The 18,041-nt window shown below is 33.9% G+C and overlaps 1 protein-coding gene across 1 annotated transcript; it reads left to right on the forward strand.

Annotated features, from left to right (window-relative positions):
- Nucleotides 1,808-15,170, forward strand: LOC109332619 (paired amphipathic helix protein Sin3-like 3). The gene is made up of 24 exons (XM_019567615.1): nucleotides 1,808-2,068; nucleotides 2,164-2,438; nucleotides 2,823-2,975; nucleotides 3,109-3,295; nucleotides 3,387-3,485; nucleotides 3,630-3,794; nucleotides 4,274-4,607; nucleotides 5,047-5,183; nucleotides 5,639-5,714; nucleotides 5,793-5,825; nucleotides 6,956-7,227; nucleotides 7,315-7,469; nucleotides 7,664-7,791; nucleotides 7,903-8,157; nucleotides 8,585-9,271; nucleotides 9,421-9,491; nucleotides 10,451-11,083; nucleotides 12,329-12,429; nucleotides 12,520-12,658; nucleotides 12,743-12,895; nucleotides 13,606-13,766; nucleotides 13,867-13,972; nucleotides 14,354-14,534; nucleotides 14,776-15,170. The coding sequence occupies exons 2-23, from the start codon at nucleotides 2,368-2,370 to the stop codon at nucleotides 14,507-14,509; spliced, it is 4,272 nt and encodes a 1,423-aa protein (XP_019423160.1). The 5' UTR covers nucleotides 1,808-2,068; nucleotides 2,164-2,367; the 3' UTR covers nucleotides 14,510-14,534; nucleotides 14,776-15,170.

Below are 18,041 nucleotides of genomic sequence, written 5' to 3' on the forward strand. Positions count from 1 at the left end.
TTATAGACATGCTCTACAAAAAAACTTGTTTTCTATAGTTCTTTTTTAACTTGGTCTCTTAACTTATAAGAGTAAAAAACATTCCTTACAAGTTTCTCATATGAGAATTTCTCATGATCCAACTGATGTGATGTGCCCATTCTTAAACTCTTGTCTATATGATTGAAAGAAATAAAAACAAAACAAAACTTCAATCACAAATATCACAATTTAATCTAGTTTTAATTAATAAATTATTTTGATGGGTTTGGATGTGAATGAGGCCTCGTTAGTTCTATCAAAGCATTTTAGTTTTTTTAGTGCTCCAAATTTTTTTAATTTTATTTATAAAGAAAGCTACTATTGTTTAAAATGACTTAATCATTCTCAAATATACTTTTAACCTACTAAACTTACACAATTTATTATCTTGTATAATTGTAAGTAAAAACTTCTAAATATACCAAACTCATCATTCTTAAATAAATCTACTAAATTTACCCAATTCATTAATTTCATTAATATGCATTAAATAAAATCACAAAAAATGTCACCAAAAAGGAAACATTATGACAAGGTTTCCTTATGGTCTCACCTCCTATTATTATCTTCCATTAGAAAATCGAAGGGAAACTAATTTCTCTTCAAATTAAGAAGAAAAAGGCCCAATTCCATAACCAACTTTTTTAGGTATCTTCACCATATTCACATTGTTGCTAAAAATTGGTCACATAAAATAATATCATTGTTTATCCATTTTAGTTTTCTATCTTAGTCTATAATTTATAGTTCAGAAACTTTGCTCCAATATGTAAAATTCGGCTTCCTACATTGAAATTAATACTTATTTGAATGTAATGTTACATGTTCAAATTCTTGGTAATTATCAAGGTCGATGATCAAATTCTTTAAGTATAATGTTAGATGTTTGATCATATTGTGTGTATAAATTTTTTGTGTGGCAAAGTCTATTACAAAGATTTTATATCTAAAAAGTCGTCCTTAAATAACTCCTTTAGTATAGACAAAAAAGAAAAGAAATAATCTATATGATTGAAAGAAATAAAAACAAAACAAAACTTCAGTCACAATATCACAACTTAATCTATTTTTAATTAATTCTTTTTATGAGTTTGGACGTGAACACCTCATTAGTTCCATCAAAGCATTTTAGTTTTTAGTGCTCCAAGCATTTTAATTTTATTTAATAAAGAAAGTTACGATTGTTTAAAATGATTCAATCATTCCCAACTAAACTTACATAATTTATTATCCATTGTAAATAAAATCTTATAAATATGCCAAACTCATAATTCCTATATAAATATACTAAATTCACCCAATTTATTAGTTGATATTGTCATGTCTTTAACCTTTTAATCTTTATATCATTCTAGCCTGATATTCAGTACTAAACCAACACCCTCATTTATATGCATTAAATAAAATTACAAAAAAAAGTCACAACAAGATAATGAGTTTTCCTTATTTTCTCATATCCATTATTATTATCGACCATTCTTACATATTAGAGTTAGAAATCAATCACTCAGTATCAACAAGTGTTAGTTTAAATGATACATACTTAATTCATTCATTTTAAATAAGGTATTGGATTCGAGCATATAGATAAAAAATATTCGCTAAGAGAGTTAGCCAGACATTATTGTGGATATTCCAGCTAAAGAACAAAACCCTAGGTTAGTGCAATTTCACTTCACAACTTGAGTAACCGCTTATATAAGGTAATCACATTAAGTATGACCGGGAGTAGGAGGTAAATAATCCCTAATACCTCATTTCCTCGTTCTCTTCATATAACTGAACTCTTCTTCTCTTTATTCTCTCTTCACTGTGTTATGTCTTCTTTCTCTGTTACGTTTGCTTCCACAGAAAATCGAAGAGAAACTAATTTCTCTTCAATTTAAGAAGATAAAACCCTAGTTCCATGAAAATCTTTGAGTTATCTTCACCGTCTTCACGCTGTTGCTAAAATCTTCTGTCACACAAAAGATTATCACTGTTTATTCATTTTAATTTTCTATCAATTCGTCGATACTTTGCAGTTCGGAAGCATTGCAATCACTCTGTAAAATTCGGCTTCTTACGTTCGAATTTATCCTTATTATGCTTTACATTTAATTCATTCGATTTTTGGCTCATGTTTTTGTCTTTCTTCTCCAGGATTTGGCGATGCTGAAGTGATTTCTTCATGATGTAATTATTGCTTCGCGTATTATCAGCGGCTAGATCTGAACTCTGCTAGTTGGTTTTGTTCGAATGAGCAACTTGAGATTGTGGGATTTTGAATTGTATTAGATTTTGGAAGTATGGTTTGGTGTTGAAGAGGTTGTAGAGTGTGTTTTTTGTGTCATTTGTTTTTTAGAGATGAAGAGGTCTAGAGATGATGGTTTTATGAGTTCTCAAATCAAACGCCCCCTTCTGTATCGAGGAGAAGAGTAAGTTTTGTTTGTCTTCTTCAATTTCATTTTTATTGCACTATGCTTCTTTTCAGTTTGTGTTCATTTTCGTGTTTGATTAATCAATTTGCATCTTCAACTGACTGATGGGGCTTTCAATCGTTGGAATGTAGGCAGTTGTTTGGTTAGTTGGTTTTCTGATATGTTATTCAGGTTTAATATTCAGTAAAGTTTTTATTTTTATTTTTAATAGTTTGACTTTGTGAGGTAAGATAAGCTCTTTATTTTCGGCAGCTGTTTACTGTTATAATCTAATTGTTTATTGAGTTGCGGTTTTGATTATAATATGTGTGATGATAGGCTGAATACTGTCATGAATTCCTACAATTGTCTAAATATTTTATGAAATCTATCGAAATGAAGGTCGGAACAACCCCAGGCGGTGAATGGGGGTGGTCAGAAATTAACTGCTAATGATGCATTGACATATCTCAAGTCAGTAAAGGATATGTTTCAAGATAAGAAGGACACATATGATGAGTTTTTGGAAGTCATGAAAGATTTCAAGGCTCAAAGGTTTGATCATGCTGTACCACATTAGCCTCCACACCCAAAAAATATATGTTTTTTATTTTGGTATTCTATTAGGAAAAGGAATCTCGGTTTTGGTTATTGGAAAATGATTTATCTCCTTTTGGTGCTTTTGTAGAACTAATACTGCAGGTGTCATAGCAAGAGTCAAGGAACTGTTTAAAGGGCATAGAGAGCTAATATTGGGATTTAATACCTTCTTGCCAAAGAGATATGAAATCACACTTCCACCTGAGGATGATCAACCTCCTCCAAAGAAGCCTGTTGAATTTGAAGAAGCTATAAATTTTGTGAACAAGATTAAGGTAAAAGGGTGGTTTAGTGCAGACTCAGTTTCAAATTTTAAGGCAGAATAGACAGCTTTGCTTCTCATTCTGATGGCTTCTTTTCATGCAGACTCGGTTTCATGGTGATGATCTTGTTTACAGGTCTTTTCTAGACATATTAAATATGTACAGGAAGGAAAACAAGTCTATCACTGAGGTCTATCAGGAGGTTTGTGTTGTTCATGCCTATATTATCATGCTGTGGTCTGGCAAATTTGTTATATTGTTCTTGCACTTTTGTTTTTTCTCTTTCCTTTGGTAGCCTTAATATATCTCTTGACTGTCATTTTAATCATATGTTGGACCTTTTCAGGTTGCTGCACTTTTCCAAGGCCACTCTGATCTTCTCGTTGAGTTTACCCATTTTCTTCCAGACACTTCTGAAGCCGCCTCTACTCGTTATGCTCCTGCTCGATATTCAATGCTTCGTGATAGGAGCTCTACAATGCTAACAATGCGGCAAATGCATGTGGACAAGGTATCTCCATATGCTTATGCCCTGTTCTGTAGCCAAAGGCAGCCCAGGGCACTGACTTTAGGTGCCAGAAGGGCAGCATCTTTTCTTGGTTAAGATGCTGCTTTTGCAGTATGGTTCAGGCAGGGAATACTTCAGCACTTTATTAATAATTAATAACAGTAAAAAAAAATGTTGAAAGGTGGTCATTTCACCTTATCACTAATTGTTAAACTGGGTAAAATAGTTATGATGTTAAAAAATTAACTAGTTATTTGTATTCGGGACTCTTAGCAGCTAGCAGCATAGGGTTTTGAAAATTGTACATGTTAATTTACTGATTATGTTATGCTTGCGTACTTGTTCTTTGGTGACTCCTGCCCCAAGGTGTTAAAACCAAATCTTACCGGACCCTTTTGTCGTTGACTACCCTGGTGGCTTGGTCCCACTGATTTCATAGTTGGTCACCAAGCTAAGTAACGATCTGCTTATCTTAATGCTAGAGAGAAAGGACCATGGCTTCACATTGTGATCGTGACCTTAGTGTTGACCGTGCTGACCTAGATCGTGAGAAAGGTTTAGCAAGGGCAGAAAAGGAACAGAGGAGGCATGTGGAGAAGGAAAATGACCGTAGAGAAGAGAGAGACCAGAGAGAAAGGGAAAGTGATAATAGAGATAATCGGCATTACCATAGTCGAAATATGGAACAGTTCTCCCACAAAGGGAAATCTGATCATAGGGATGAAGACTCTGGAGCTGAACCATTGCTTGGTGCAAATGAAAATTTTGGTCTGCGCCCTATGTCATCTACCTTTGATGAGACAAATTCTCTGAAAAGTGAGTTTGTCATCGAGACTTTTGATTTGGAATCTACAAATTATTTTGTATATTTACCTTGTCTAACTAGTGCAGTAATATACAATGTTTTAATTGTGGAAACATGTCTCCATGTTCACTTGGGATGACATAAATGGAAAAAAAATGCTGTCATACTCGAAATTAATTCATGATGCAAAAGTTTTGTCCTCACTTTTATGGCAATTATACCGCTAATGGATAAAAAAATGATCTTTTCTGTTGATAGTATTAAGAAATAATATGTAGTTTATATTTACGACCTGAGGCTATATATGAAGTATTTTCCTTGTTTGATGTTCAAGGTTAAAAATGTTTCATTCTATTTGATTTTTAATGTTCTATTCCTTGCTGATAAATGCTTTTTGCTCCTTATTTTCCTTTTGTAGTTTGTTTTTTATCTTAACTTTTGTCATTTCAGGCAAGTATAGTCAAGAACTTGCTTTCTGTGAAAGAGTAAAAGAGACATTACGAAGTCCTGATGACTACCAGGAATTTTTGAAGTGTTTACATATTTATAGCAAGGAAATAATTGCCCGACATGTGTTGCAGTCATTGGTAAGGTTTATATATGAATTTAATTAGCTATCTTACTTGTTTTGTCAGATTCTGTCGATGTAGATGACTTCAATTACTCTTGGTATGTTGGTTTCGCTGGCAGCAAAAATAATGTTAATTCCTTGAATAAAAAAATTGTAATGGCAAAATATGGAAGCAAGACACATTAGGCTGTATTGTTATTGCATTGATCATAGAGTTTATGTGCATGTAAGTAGTGATGTATTGTTATTGCATTGACCATAGAATGATGTGTACGAATTGTTTAATAATTTCGTGCAGTAACGTATCTGTTGTTGCAGATAACTGATTTTTTCTCTGTTCAATCCAGGATCAGCTCGATCTGCTTTCATTTTATTTCATAGTGCATCTTATATAATTCCCTTGAAGTGGGCTTTTTTTACACAACATGTGATGACATATGACAGCTAACTTGTGGTAGCTTATTCTTCCAGGTAGGTGATTTACTGGGAAATTCTCCAGATCTTATGGAGGGCTTTAATGAGTTTTTGGTACAATCTGAAAAGAATGGTAATATTCAAACCAAATTATAACTTTATATGAAGTATAAATTTGTAACTTATTTCTAACCGAGGTCCTCTGATGCAGATGGTGGATTTCTTGCTGGTATCATGAATAAAAGTATGTAAAGTGGTTTACTCTATATCATCTTCTGATAGATAATCCTTTTTGTTTTTACTTAATATGATATATTCTCAACAACAGCCAAGCTTGAGTCCTACTATAGGTTAGGTCGACTACATGGACCGAACAACACCATAATGCTGTATCATATATCATGTCTATTGACAAAACATTGATTTCTAAATCTTTCCTAATTGTTTTGCCTATAGTTTTTCTTGGTCTCCCCATGTCTCTAGAAATTAGTCTAACCTCCATTTGGTCTACTCTTTCTACTGAGTCTTTTAAAAATTTCCTCCACATATGCCCAAACCACCTAAGGCGTACCAACAAAGTGTTGGTTTAGTGGTGTAAGGCCCTACTAGATCACCAGATAGACAAAAAGTTCAAATGTTTGATTCCTGGGAGCACTACTTATTGGGAGGGGGCAACCACGTATCCTGAAAGAGATTAGTTCCTTACCCATAGGAGAAGGGGATACCGTTGGTTATACAAAAAAACACCTAAGGTGCCACTGTACCATATTTTCTACAGTAAGAGTACTTCAACTTTCTCTCTAATACATTCATTCCTAATCCTATTTTTTCTAGCGTGTCTACTCGTCTAAGTGTCCAACACAACTTTCTCATGTTTACTACATTGAATATATTCTCTTGCTTATATTTTTCCGTCTAACATTTAGTCCATATAATGTTGCGATTCTTATAGTTGTGGTAAAATTTCCCCTTTAAGATTTAGTGACATCTTTCTATCACATATAGCCTAAGATACTTAAACCTAGTGACCTGTGATATGATACGATCTTCAATTTTGATCTCTATAGTAGAGTTTGTCCGTCTCTTTCTAAACTTACACTCCATGCACTCCATCTTATTTTGGCATATATGAAAGCATATCCATATTTCTAGCTTCCCATTTAATTCATCTCTTGTATCTTCAACTAGGACAATATCATCCACAAAAATGTGCATTGTGGCACCGGTTCTTGGATATGCTAAGTAAGCATATCCAAGACCAATGTAAATAAAGAGGAGCTCAATAATATATTCTGTTCTCATGTGAACATTTTCAGTTTCTGCTTCTTGTTGAAAATTTCTTACTTTTTGTGTGTGTGTGTGTGTGTGCATCAGAGTCTATATGGAGTGAAGGACATGGACTGAAACCAATGAAGGTCAAAGACACGGATAGGGGTCGAGACCGCTGTAGGGATGAAGGGATGAAAGAAAGGGGTCGTGAATGCCGGGAAAAGGATAAATCTACTGCTATTGCCAACAAGGGTGTTTCAGGTTCTAAGACATCTCTATTTCCCAGCAAGGATAAGTATTTGTCAAAACCTATCAATGAGCTGGACTTTTCTTATTGTGACCAATGCACACCCAGTTACCGACTCCTGCCAAAAAATGTATAGTCTTCTCAGAATTTATCTTATTCCAATAAAATCTGAGATTCCTTCCTGATTGTGTTCTTTGTATTGCATGTGCTTATGCAGTACCCAATACCTCCAGCTAGCCAGAAAACAGAACTTGGTGCTGAAGTATTGAATGACCACTGGGTGTCTGTCACTTCAGGAAGTGAAGACTATTCTTTTAAACATATGCGCAAAAATCAGTATGAAGAGAGCTTGTTTAGATGTGAAGATGACAGGTCAAAGCTTGCTGCCAGTGATGTTTATTTGCACTTTAAAATACATGTTTCATCAATTTTACCTTTACAGTTCGCAGTCATAGCGCATTATTCCGCCTTTTGGTTTTTGACAACACTGGGTTGATTAAGAAATGTGATTCTCCTTAGTTACATATCACTAGCACTTTCTGATAGTATATTAATCTGCACGGCAGGTTTGAACTTGATATGTTGTTAGAGTCTGTAAATGTGACAACTAAACAAGTAGAAGAGCTGTTGGACAAGATTAATAAAAATACAATTAAAGGAGACAGTCCAATCCGTATTGAGGAGCACTTAACAGGTGATGGGTTTTTCAATTGATCAATGAAATTTCTGAAAGCATATATACAGCATGAGGTAATTTCTTGAAGTCTTCCATATTCTGACTTTTTTCCTGCATGATCTTTTTTAGCTTTAAATCTCAGGTGCATTGAACGGTTATATGGTGATCATGGGATTGATGTGATGGATGTTTTAAGGAAGAATTCACCTCTAGCTTTGCCAGTGATACTAACGCGCTTGAAGCAGAAACAGGATGAGTGGGCAAGGTGTCGTGCTGATTTTAACAAAGTTTGGGCTGAAATATATGCTAAAAACTATCACAAATCTCTTGATCATCGTAGCTTCTACTTTAAGCAACAGGATACTAAAAACCTAAGCACTAAAGGTAATAGATAACTTTTCACTTCAATAACATGTAATTCTTGATGATTTTAATGTTTAAATAAATCAGTATATATTTTTGTCTGCAAAATTTTTAAGCATATTAGCATCATTTTAATGACATACCTAAATCAGTATTTATCCTTTAACTCATAAATTTTCTGTGGTTGATGTCTTCTCTTTTCTTAAACCCTCGTTTTTCCCTTACCTTCGGATGGAGACAATTATAGGCACATAACATCTACCATAACATGCATTTGACTTGATTTTATTTACTTATATATTTGTCACAACACACTGCTGTTCCTCTTGAGTTAGACACTATGCAAAACAAATGAGCAGTTTGCTATTCTTTGAATGCAATGCAACTTTCAATATATGTGGTGATCATGATGATATAATCTGTTCTATTCTCCTGACTCCTTTTACAGCCTTACTGTCAGAAATCAAAGAAATCAGTGAGAAGAAACACAAAGAAGATGATGTTCTTCTTGCAATTGCTGCTGGAAACAGACGGTCTATTCTTCCAAACTTGGAGTTTGATTATCCTGATTCAGATATTCATGAAGATTTGTATCAGCTCGTAAAGTATTCCTGTGGAGAAGTTTGTACAACTGAACAGTTGGATAAAGTTATGAAGATTTGGACAACATTTTTAGAACCTGTGTTTTGTGTTCCTTCTCGGCCCTCAGGTGCCGAGGATACAGAAGATGTTGTCAAGGCTAAGAATAATTCTGTCAAAAGTGTGACTGCATGTGTTGCCCAGAGTGATGATAATCCTGGTGTTGGTGCTACTATAATGAATGGGGATGAGTGTATAAATGGGGATGAGTGTATGCCATCAGATCAATCAAATTGTAGCAAAGCATGGCAATCAAATGGTGATAGTGGGGTTAAAGAAGATAAGTGTCTTGCTTCAGACCGTATTGTGTGTAAAACTGAAACTTTTGGCAGTGTTGTACAGCATGGTAAAATGAATTTTAGTGCATTTACTTATGATGAATCATCAGGAGTCAATAAGCAAGACCCGTCCGGTGAACGGTTAGTGAATGGTAACGTCTTGTCGGCATCTGGAATGGAGCAAAGTAATGGAAGAACAAAAATAGATAATGCATTAGGTAAGCAACTTATTTAAGAAATGATGACACTTTTTTTGTTTCTTACTTTTATCTTTTCATAAATAACTAGCCATTAGGTTCACTTCTATGATCATCAACTGCCACTTTCTGATAATGAATGGAACTGAGACACATCCTTATCCTTTTAGGACTCACTGCTACTCCATCTAGACCTAGTAATTTTGCTGTCAAGGGAGGACTTGATTTGCCTTCATCTGAGGTATGGCTTAACTCTTTGTGCAGCGTATGCTGTCAATCTAAAGTTAAAATGCATGTGAGGATAAATTTTGATTTGCTGCCACTGCCAAGATGAAGATCTTTGCACTGTCAGTGAACCAGTTGATGGCCACTACTAAAAAGATCTCTAAATACTTCAACTACAAGTTAAACACTTTACCTACTCCAATGATGTGGCTCTTTCTTGTTTACTGACAGCGTATAATTATGTTTATTACGGTTGTCTTTAGTTCTAAATAAGTTGATAACAGTTGGTCAAATGAATCATATATAATGTGGATTTAAAAAGGAAATACGAGGACTTTTTATAGAGGAGGATCTATTTCTCCTTGTTCTAACTTCTAAGCATTCTACTGGTTAAAAAATTTCCATGCATATAAGTAGCATTCTAAGTCAATATACTTGGAGCAATTATATTGCTAACCAAATTTTGATTTTTATGTGATATCTTATGTCCTTGAAACTATTTAAGTTGATTGTCATAGGACTACGTTGTCCCAAATAATGGGATTGTAGCGTGTTTATAATGTATGATCTTTCTACACCTAAATTGATCCTCAACTTTAAATCATGAAGACTTAAATGCTAAGTCATACATTGTTGGCTTTCCAAGACAAAGAATTCAGAAACCATTTACTTCATCCTTGTATTTATGTATCGGTGATCTCCCTGCTGCTGAAGTTTTTAGTAATCGACATACTCCAAATATTTTCAGCATTTTGACCTAATCAAAATTGTTGACTGAATGATATTATGCCTAGTCGTTTTAAGAATAGTAGTTCTCTTGCACATGGACTATACTAAAGTCAGTCTGAAGTTAATGTTTTTCTTTTCCTCATTCAATGTTTGTCATGTATGGCGTGCACATCCTGAGTATATTGCTAGACCTGGCATCACCATGAGTGGTGTGCTGAATTTCTTCTACTCTTTATCATGACGTAGGGTGATGACTCTACAAGGCCAGGGACATCAACAAATGGGGCCATCACTGAAGGCAGCGAAGTTCAAAGATACCAAGATGAATCAGTTCGACACTTCAAAAATGAAAGAGAAGAGGGCGAGTTATCCCCAAATGATGATTATGAAGAAGATAACTTTAGAGTATATGAAAATGGTGGTTTGGATGCTGTGCATAAAGGAAATGATGGTGATGTGAGCCGGCAACGCCAAAATAGTCATGGGGAAGAAGTTTGTGGTGAAGCCAGAGGAGAAAACAATGCTGATGCTGATGATGAAGGTGAAGAAAGTCTTCACAGGTCATCAGAGGATAGTGAAAATGCTTCTGAAAATGTTGATGTTTCTGGAAGTGAGTCTGCTGATGGTGAGGAGTGTTCTCGAGAGGAGCATGGGGATGGGGAACGTGATGAGAAGGCCGAGAGTGAAGGTGAAGCTGAAGGAATGGCTGGTGCCCATGATGTTGAAGGTGATGGAGCCTCATTGCCGTTTTCAGAACGCTTTCTGCTAACTGTAAAGCCTCTGGCAAAGCATGTTCCCATGCTGTTACATGAGAAAGAAAGGAATTCACAAGTTTTTTATGGAAACGATTCCTTTTATGTGTTGTTTAGACTTCATCAGGTACAAAAATATCTATTTACATTTTACAGGAATAACCCCCACCCTCGGTAAAGATTTTCAATTCCAACATTGAAGCTCCATATATTTTCAAATTGCATGAACTCCATGCTCTGGTTCTATTTTCATTTAGAATATTCCCAATTTTTATTCCATTGTTAAAAAAACTTCAGATTTATATGTAAAAAAATACTATTTCTAAATTATCCTTCTCACTTGGTTTTTACTTTTGTGATTTTTAAGAAGTTCCTGGTACTACTCTGCGATTGGGTATCTGTTACCAGTAAAGTCATCTCAAAATGTTTGAGTCTGACCAGATGATCTTTTGTTGAGTCCTCCTCTTTGGTAGAAGTACTTTATTCGGGGAAACTTCAATTTTCTAGCAATTGTGATCAAAGAGAAGAATATATAATGATATTTAATTTTCTTGAGCTCTTCTAGTGACAAAATATTGTCCACGAAATGAAATGGATTAGGGTGTACCATAGGGTGTCGCTGGTCTCAAACTGAAATGGCACTTAGTCCAGCTGCTATGTAGACCCATTTCCTCATAATATTTTTGTTTCAGCAAGTGTGAAGTTGCTGGCGTGGACACAATTAATGGATGAAATTTGGTATCAACCTCATTTTGGTGTTTCTAATTGACTAAGTAAAAGGATCCAATGATGTCTGAACCGAATGTAGATAATACTGATTTTGGAATTGTTTTTCTTGACTAAAATCTGATTGCCTCAGGAATTATGTGAGTCTGGTTAGTAGTAAAATGATGGTGTCTAAAGAGATAATGAAGGACTGAGGACAACATGTATTCATAGGCGAGGAGAACAATGGGTGGTACCTAGATGGTCATTGGATGAAGTCATGGTGATGATGGATGGTGGTTAGAGGCCAGGAAAATGGGAATTCTTGCTGTTATCAGGACCGACTTTGTGGAGATAGTAGTGGAGGTAAAATGGGAGTTCGGTTCTTTAGCTGTCAATATTGACCGGATGGTTCACAGTAAGGGATTAAGGAGAGCCAATTCCGTGGCCGCCTAAAGGAGAGGTAGAAAGGATATCATTGACGAGAAGCTGCCACCATTTTAAGGGAGCGAGGGACCTTTTATGTAGGTTTTGAATAGCTGGAGGAGTGTCAATGTGTTGGGTTTGTATGAATATATATGCGTGTGTGTATGGTTTAGGCTAGACATTTTAAAGCTTACTATTTCAAATTTTCAATGTATAATAATTTCTTTTGCTATTCTGATAGACATTGTATGAGAGGATTCGATCAGCAAAGATTAACTCATCATCTGCTGAAAGGAAATGGAGGGCTTCAAATGATACAAGCTCCACAGATCAATATGACAGGTATGTGCCTTGGAAATGTGTCATTTTATTTTAAGTTAGAAGGTACGTTTGAATATCCATTGAAGACTGAGGGTTTTCTTAATACTACAGGTTCATGAATGCCCTTTACAGTTTACTGGATGGTTCTTCAGATAATACAAAATTTGAGGATGATTGCCGAGCAATTATCGGAACTCAATCATATCTCCTATTCACATTAGACAAGCTGATATATAAACTTGCTAAACAGGTCAGATGCGTAATTCCTCTTTCTTTCTGTCTTTTACGCACCATCCTATCTCTTGTCCTAAAAGTATGTCCACTTTTATTTCAGCTCCAAGTTGTTGCCTCTGATGAGATGGATAGTAAGCTCCTCCAATTATATACATATGAGAAATCAAGAAAACCTGGAAGATTTGTCGACATTGTTTATCATGAAAATGCTCGTGTTCTTCTTCAGGATGAGAACATATATCGTATTGAATATGTAAGTTTTGGAAAATGCTCCTCTAGTGTCTAAAGGGAGCTTGCCTTTAAAGTGAGAAAATAAGTGCACATCCACTTTATTTCAATCTAAACTGCATCTTAATACCAGGCCAATGATTAAAAACATGTATAAAAGGGGAAAGAGGAAAGTTTGGATAGAATAACCAACTTTCCCTTTCTACCCTTGGGTAGTTAGAATCAGTTAGGAAACTAACTGCTATTAATAGCATAACAGTTAGGAGGGAAAGGTAGTTTTTGGATTAACCAATCTGATTCAGGAATCAGTGGTGGGGAAAAGGGATCCAGGGATCCTTGTATACTTCTAATCTTGTAATTCTTCTTCTTTCTCTCTCAATTCAATAAAATCTAGAGCCCTGCCAAGAGTTCCATGGATTCTGGCTTAGGGACATTTCCTTTCATTCACTTTTCTTAACTAGTATAGATACCAGTGTCTATCATGCTTACTTTAAGAAACTTCTTGTTATTTTTTATTTTCTATTTTGATCTGCTAGACGTGTGTTTGGTAGAGTTGGAGAAATTAGATTATAATTATATCTATGATTATAATCTGGGAAAAGCAAACATCCTATTTGAAGCTTTGTAAAAATGCTTATTTTCTAAAATGAAAAGCTTCTTTAAAAGTTTATAATCCAAACAATTTTTTTGAATAATGGTCTTATATGTTCTTTAACCTCGTTTATTTCATTGCAGTCACCTGGACCAATGCAATTGTCCATTCAACTGATGGATCATGGACTTGATAATCCTGAAATGGCTGGTGTGTCGGTGGACCCGAGTTTTTCATCCTATCTGCACAATGATTTCCTCTCTGTTGTCCCTGACAAAAAGAAATCAAGAATTTTTTTGAGGAGGTATTTGATATGTCAGAAGAATTATTGATGCTATTGCATGGTATTGCTTGTAGGTAAGATTTTTATATATTTATTTATTTTAATTTATTCATTTTTGTAGGAATAAACGTAGATATGCTCCTAGTGATGAATTTGCAAGTCAAGCTATTGCAGGACTACAAGTTATTAATGGTCTCGAGTGTAAGATAGCTTGCAATTCTTCTAAGGTATTTCATTTAGTAAGATTTTCTTCGGAATGTGTTGTCAATATATGTTCTTTCTTCCATCAATCCTTACTATAGCTATAATTTTACACATGTTAATACCTTGCATTTAGAGGGTGAGCCTCGGGCAATGGTAAGTTGCTTGTCTTGTGACTTGGAGGTCATGAGTTCAAATCCTGGAAACAGTCTTTTCACTTGTGAGTGTAAGACTGCATACAACTACAGTCCCCAAACTCCAATAGGTGAAAGCCTTGTATATTAAGCCGTCATTTTTTCTTGCTAATATTTTGCATTTGATCGGAGTATGGCCATATGCTATGATGTCCGTTGGATTATTTCTCAGTTGCCACTCTTATATTTTTTCTCGGTTGCACGTTGTGTTAGGTGTCATATGTTTTAGATACGGAAGATTACTTGTATCGCATGAAAAAGAACAGAAGAGTCTTGCATCAGAAGAGTTCATGCCATGAACAGACAAAGTCTTCAAACATTTGTGCAAGAAGACAACAGCGGTACCATAAATTGTTTTCCATTACATGATGGTGTCCATTTCGAGCTGGATATGGTATGTGAAACTTTGTTTTTTAAATGTTAGTTATGTTGAGCTTGACTTCATACTTGCATCCTCAAGCAGATGCAGAAAGCCATAATTCCATTAAAAAAATCAATTGTTGTAATTGGTTTTTCTCATATTAAAACTAAAAATGGAACTGGAATTTTCCCCTTTGGTTTTTGTTTATGCTTACATGAAGTTTTAGTAAACAAATCAATCATCTAATTAATTGTTTGGTTACTCTCTCTGGCAGAGACACTGGTTGAAAACAAGATACTTCAAGGAGATGAGCAAGGAATGTTTTTTCTGAAATTAATTTTTCACATTTTCCATACCAGCAGCAACCTAATAAAGCTCACAGAAGATGAAGCACTGAGAGGAGTTTGTTGTATACTATACTTTGATGCCTGATATCACTCACAATATTGTAAATAGAGGATATTTGTGAAATCCAATGTACTTTTTCTATATTCCATTCATCCATATTTTTGTTGTAGTTTTTTTTTCTTTCCTTTTTATACTTTAGCTCTTAAAGCTTTGTTGACCTTATTGATTTGTGAACATTTGATGGCTGCCATTGGCCTCCAGTTTCAAATACAAAGTGTATACTGAAAAGGCGATAATCTGTATGAAAAGGTGATTAAGTTTCTAATCGCAATTTATCTCACTACCAATATATGCATTGTGATCACAAAGAATCATTACATAAAAAACATTGCAGAAAAGATAAGGATAAGCTTGATTTCAATGCTCTGTTTTCATAATAATGTAATGAAAACTCTTTCTTACCTCACCAGCCTAACCACCAGTCTCAACCTTGAACCACCCAACTTACACATTACCACCTTGCCATCAAAATCTTCCTCCTTAACTGGTGGTTGTGGCAGTGGAACAAGATTGGACTATATGGTCCAAGCACAATGTTAGATTTTATAATACATTTTGGATGGATGGATGGAAGAAAGATAAGGATAAGCTTCTAATTTGACCGTTTCTACATGTTATTGTAATCTCACCTATTAACATTTTTTTAATAATAAATCAATAACTCATGTAACTGGAGCATGTGATGCTCCACTTGTTATCAACAATATTTGAAGGACTTGACTTGAAACAAAAGGAGGAAACACAAGTAACACTGAAGCACACCACATTTTTTAAGGAAACTCTTGTCACTACTCTTTTTTCTTTTTCATTTAACACCATCCTACCATTTTTTTTAAAATATGAAAATATCCTTCTTCATTTTAAATCCATTTCTCCTCTTTTTATTTTACTCTTCTCCTACAACTTTCTCTCCACCCTCACTGGAAATCACCACCTTCCACTTAGATATTTTACCTTTCTCTATAAACATGATTTTCTCATATAATAGTAAAGTTTTAGTAGTTCATGTACCGAAAAGTTGTTAGTAGTTTAAGCAATCCTGGTCATAGTGAAAGTAGAATGTGCATCTAGCAATTTTTTCCTACAATATTAGATATTTGAACGTTGACACTTTGAGACAAATTTTAACTTAATCTCTACGCTCAATCCAAGACTTTGTCTTATAATTGTCCATACTAAGATACTGATCAAAGACAAAAATATTTTCTTTAGAAGAAAAAAGTGGTCAACTATTTAGCTTATTAACCACATATTAGATATGGATCATAGGACAAAATTTATCTCAATTACAGAGTTTGGAGATCAAACTAAAAACGTGTGCTATCTACCAAGGTATATTAAGGTATGTCAATAAGAAAAATAATTAGTTTCATTTCATTCTTTTGATGTATCATGTCCTCTGAAAGTTGAAAGCATACACCCATAACCATTATACAAGTCCAAAGAATCATAACAATGAAACTGAATATATAGTAATATATATAATAATAAACATTTCCTCTTCACATAAAAAATATTAAATAAAATAACACTTAAATGCATCTTTAGTCCTAAAGTTTTTTCTTGTGGCGTATTTAATCCGATAGTTTTAATTTGTTGATTTTAGTCCCTCAAATTTGAACATTTAGTAATGGTAGTCCGTTATTATTCCTTAATTCAACGATTTCAGTTGGGATTTTTGTTTTTATTTTAAATTCGAATTAAAAATAATTAAAAGATTGGAAAACTTAGGAATCAAACTTGTCAAGTTAGAATTATTGGGATCAAATTGCCCAAACAAAAACTTTGGAGATAAAAAATGGATTAAGCCATAAATAAACACACTTTTGTCTTTTGAATATGCCAAATGAGCTTAACAAAGAATACATGATTATTGGCCAATATTTTATAGGGTTTTCTAATTAATATATGTCCTAGAGCACATAAATGAGACAATGTTTATTGCCTCAACATGTATCATAACTATGTATCATTCTAATACATTCATTAGAAAATATAATAACTCAGATTAATTATCATATATTCAATTCACAACCAATGAAAAAGTGATATATGATTATGATATACCAAGTGGGATAATTGATCTTATCGTGTTTATTAAAAATCTCAATATATCATATTCTAAAATACAAAACTAACCATATCTCTCACATAAGCTTATTTATAAAGTATTATGTCAGAAGGCACTCATTTGAAATACCATATTTTACCATCAACTCTCTCCTTTTACCATCAAACCATTAATGCATAATAGCAAACCATAAATAACCCACAACCCAACAAAGTGTTAATTTAATATAAAGTTATGCTAAATCTTTGGAAAAATAAAAAATAATAAAAATTCAATTCAGAAACAATCCTTGTTAAAATAGATAATCACGAAATGGTTCAGTTCTTTATTCAAGTGATAAAAAATTATTCCCACAGTACTAAAAAATAACCTACAACCCCATATCAATTTAGACCTAACACTTTCCAGCTCAATGCAGATTTTAGACAAGTTATTAACCCATAAAAAAATACTAGGTCTTCCATATAAATAAATAATTATGTGTATAAAAAAATAAAAATACGAGCAATTTAGAAGAACAAGTTAAAAGCTTTACTTATTCTCTCTCCATCGGATAGCCCTAATTTCATCATCATCCATCGCATACAAGGTAGAAGAACAAGTCTAATAATGCATTCTATTTCAGCAAACAAAAAAAGAATTAAAAAGCCATAGCAATTTAGCCACCGTCCAAAATGCACAGAATGCCTCACCATATATATATATATAATACGTGAAAGATCTATTACACAACATTAGTTATACTCAATTTCAACTATTAATTTTCTTAAATTCAACAAATAAAATGAGTGAATAAAACAAATGATAAGAAAAAAAAAATCATAAACAATTTTTAAGTTTCACTCACCTGGTTCATTATATTTAAGAAAATGTATAACTAAAATTGAGCATAACTAATATAACTCAACTTAGATCTAAACAAATCTTTCATGGTATAAATGTATGTAAATTCTCAATTAGCCACCAAATTTAATTTCACAGAAACACCTCAATAGGAAAAAGGATTAGATTAACGGCTTATAAGCGGTACACACAGTAAATGTTACCGGCAAAAGAAGGTA

The sequence above is a fragment of the Lupinus angustifolius genome, chromosome LG18, assembly GCF_001865875.1.
Source record: "Lupinus angustifolius cultivar Tanjil chromosome LG18, LupAngTanjil_v1.0, whole genome shotgun sequence".
Taxonomy (NCBI): domain Eukaryota; kingdom Viridiplantae; phylum Streptophyta; class Magnoliopsida; order Fabales; family Fabaceae; genus Lupinus; species Lupinus angustifolius.

Excerpts from the sequence above, each read along its gene's own strand:
- LOC109332619 (XM_019567615.1), top strand. The coding sequence starts at position 2,368 with ATGAAGAGGTCTAGAGATGATGGTTTTATGAGTTCTCAAATCAAACGC. Across the intron at positions 7,470-7,663 it reads TTTAGATGTGAAGATGACAG|GTTTGAACTTGATATGTTGT; the intron begins GTCAAAGCTTGC and ends TCTGCACGGCAG. Across the intron at positions 12,430-12,519 it reads TCCACAGATCAATATGACAG|GTTCATGAATGCCCTTTACA; the intron begins GTATGTGCCTTG and ends TTAATACTACAG.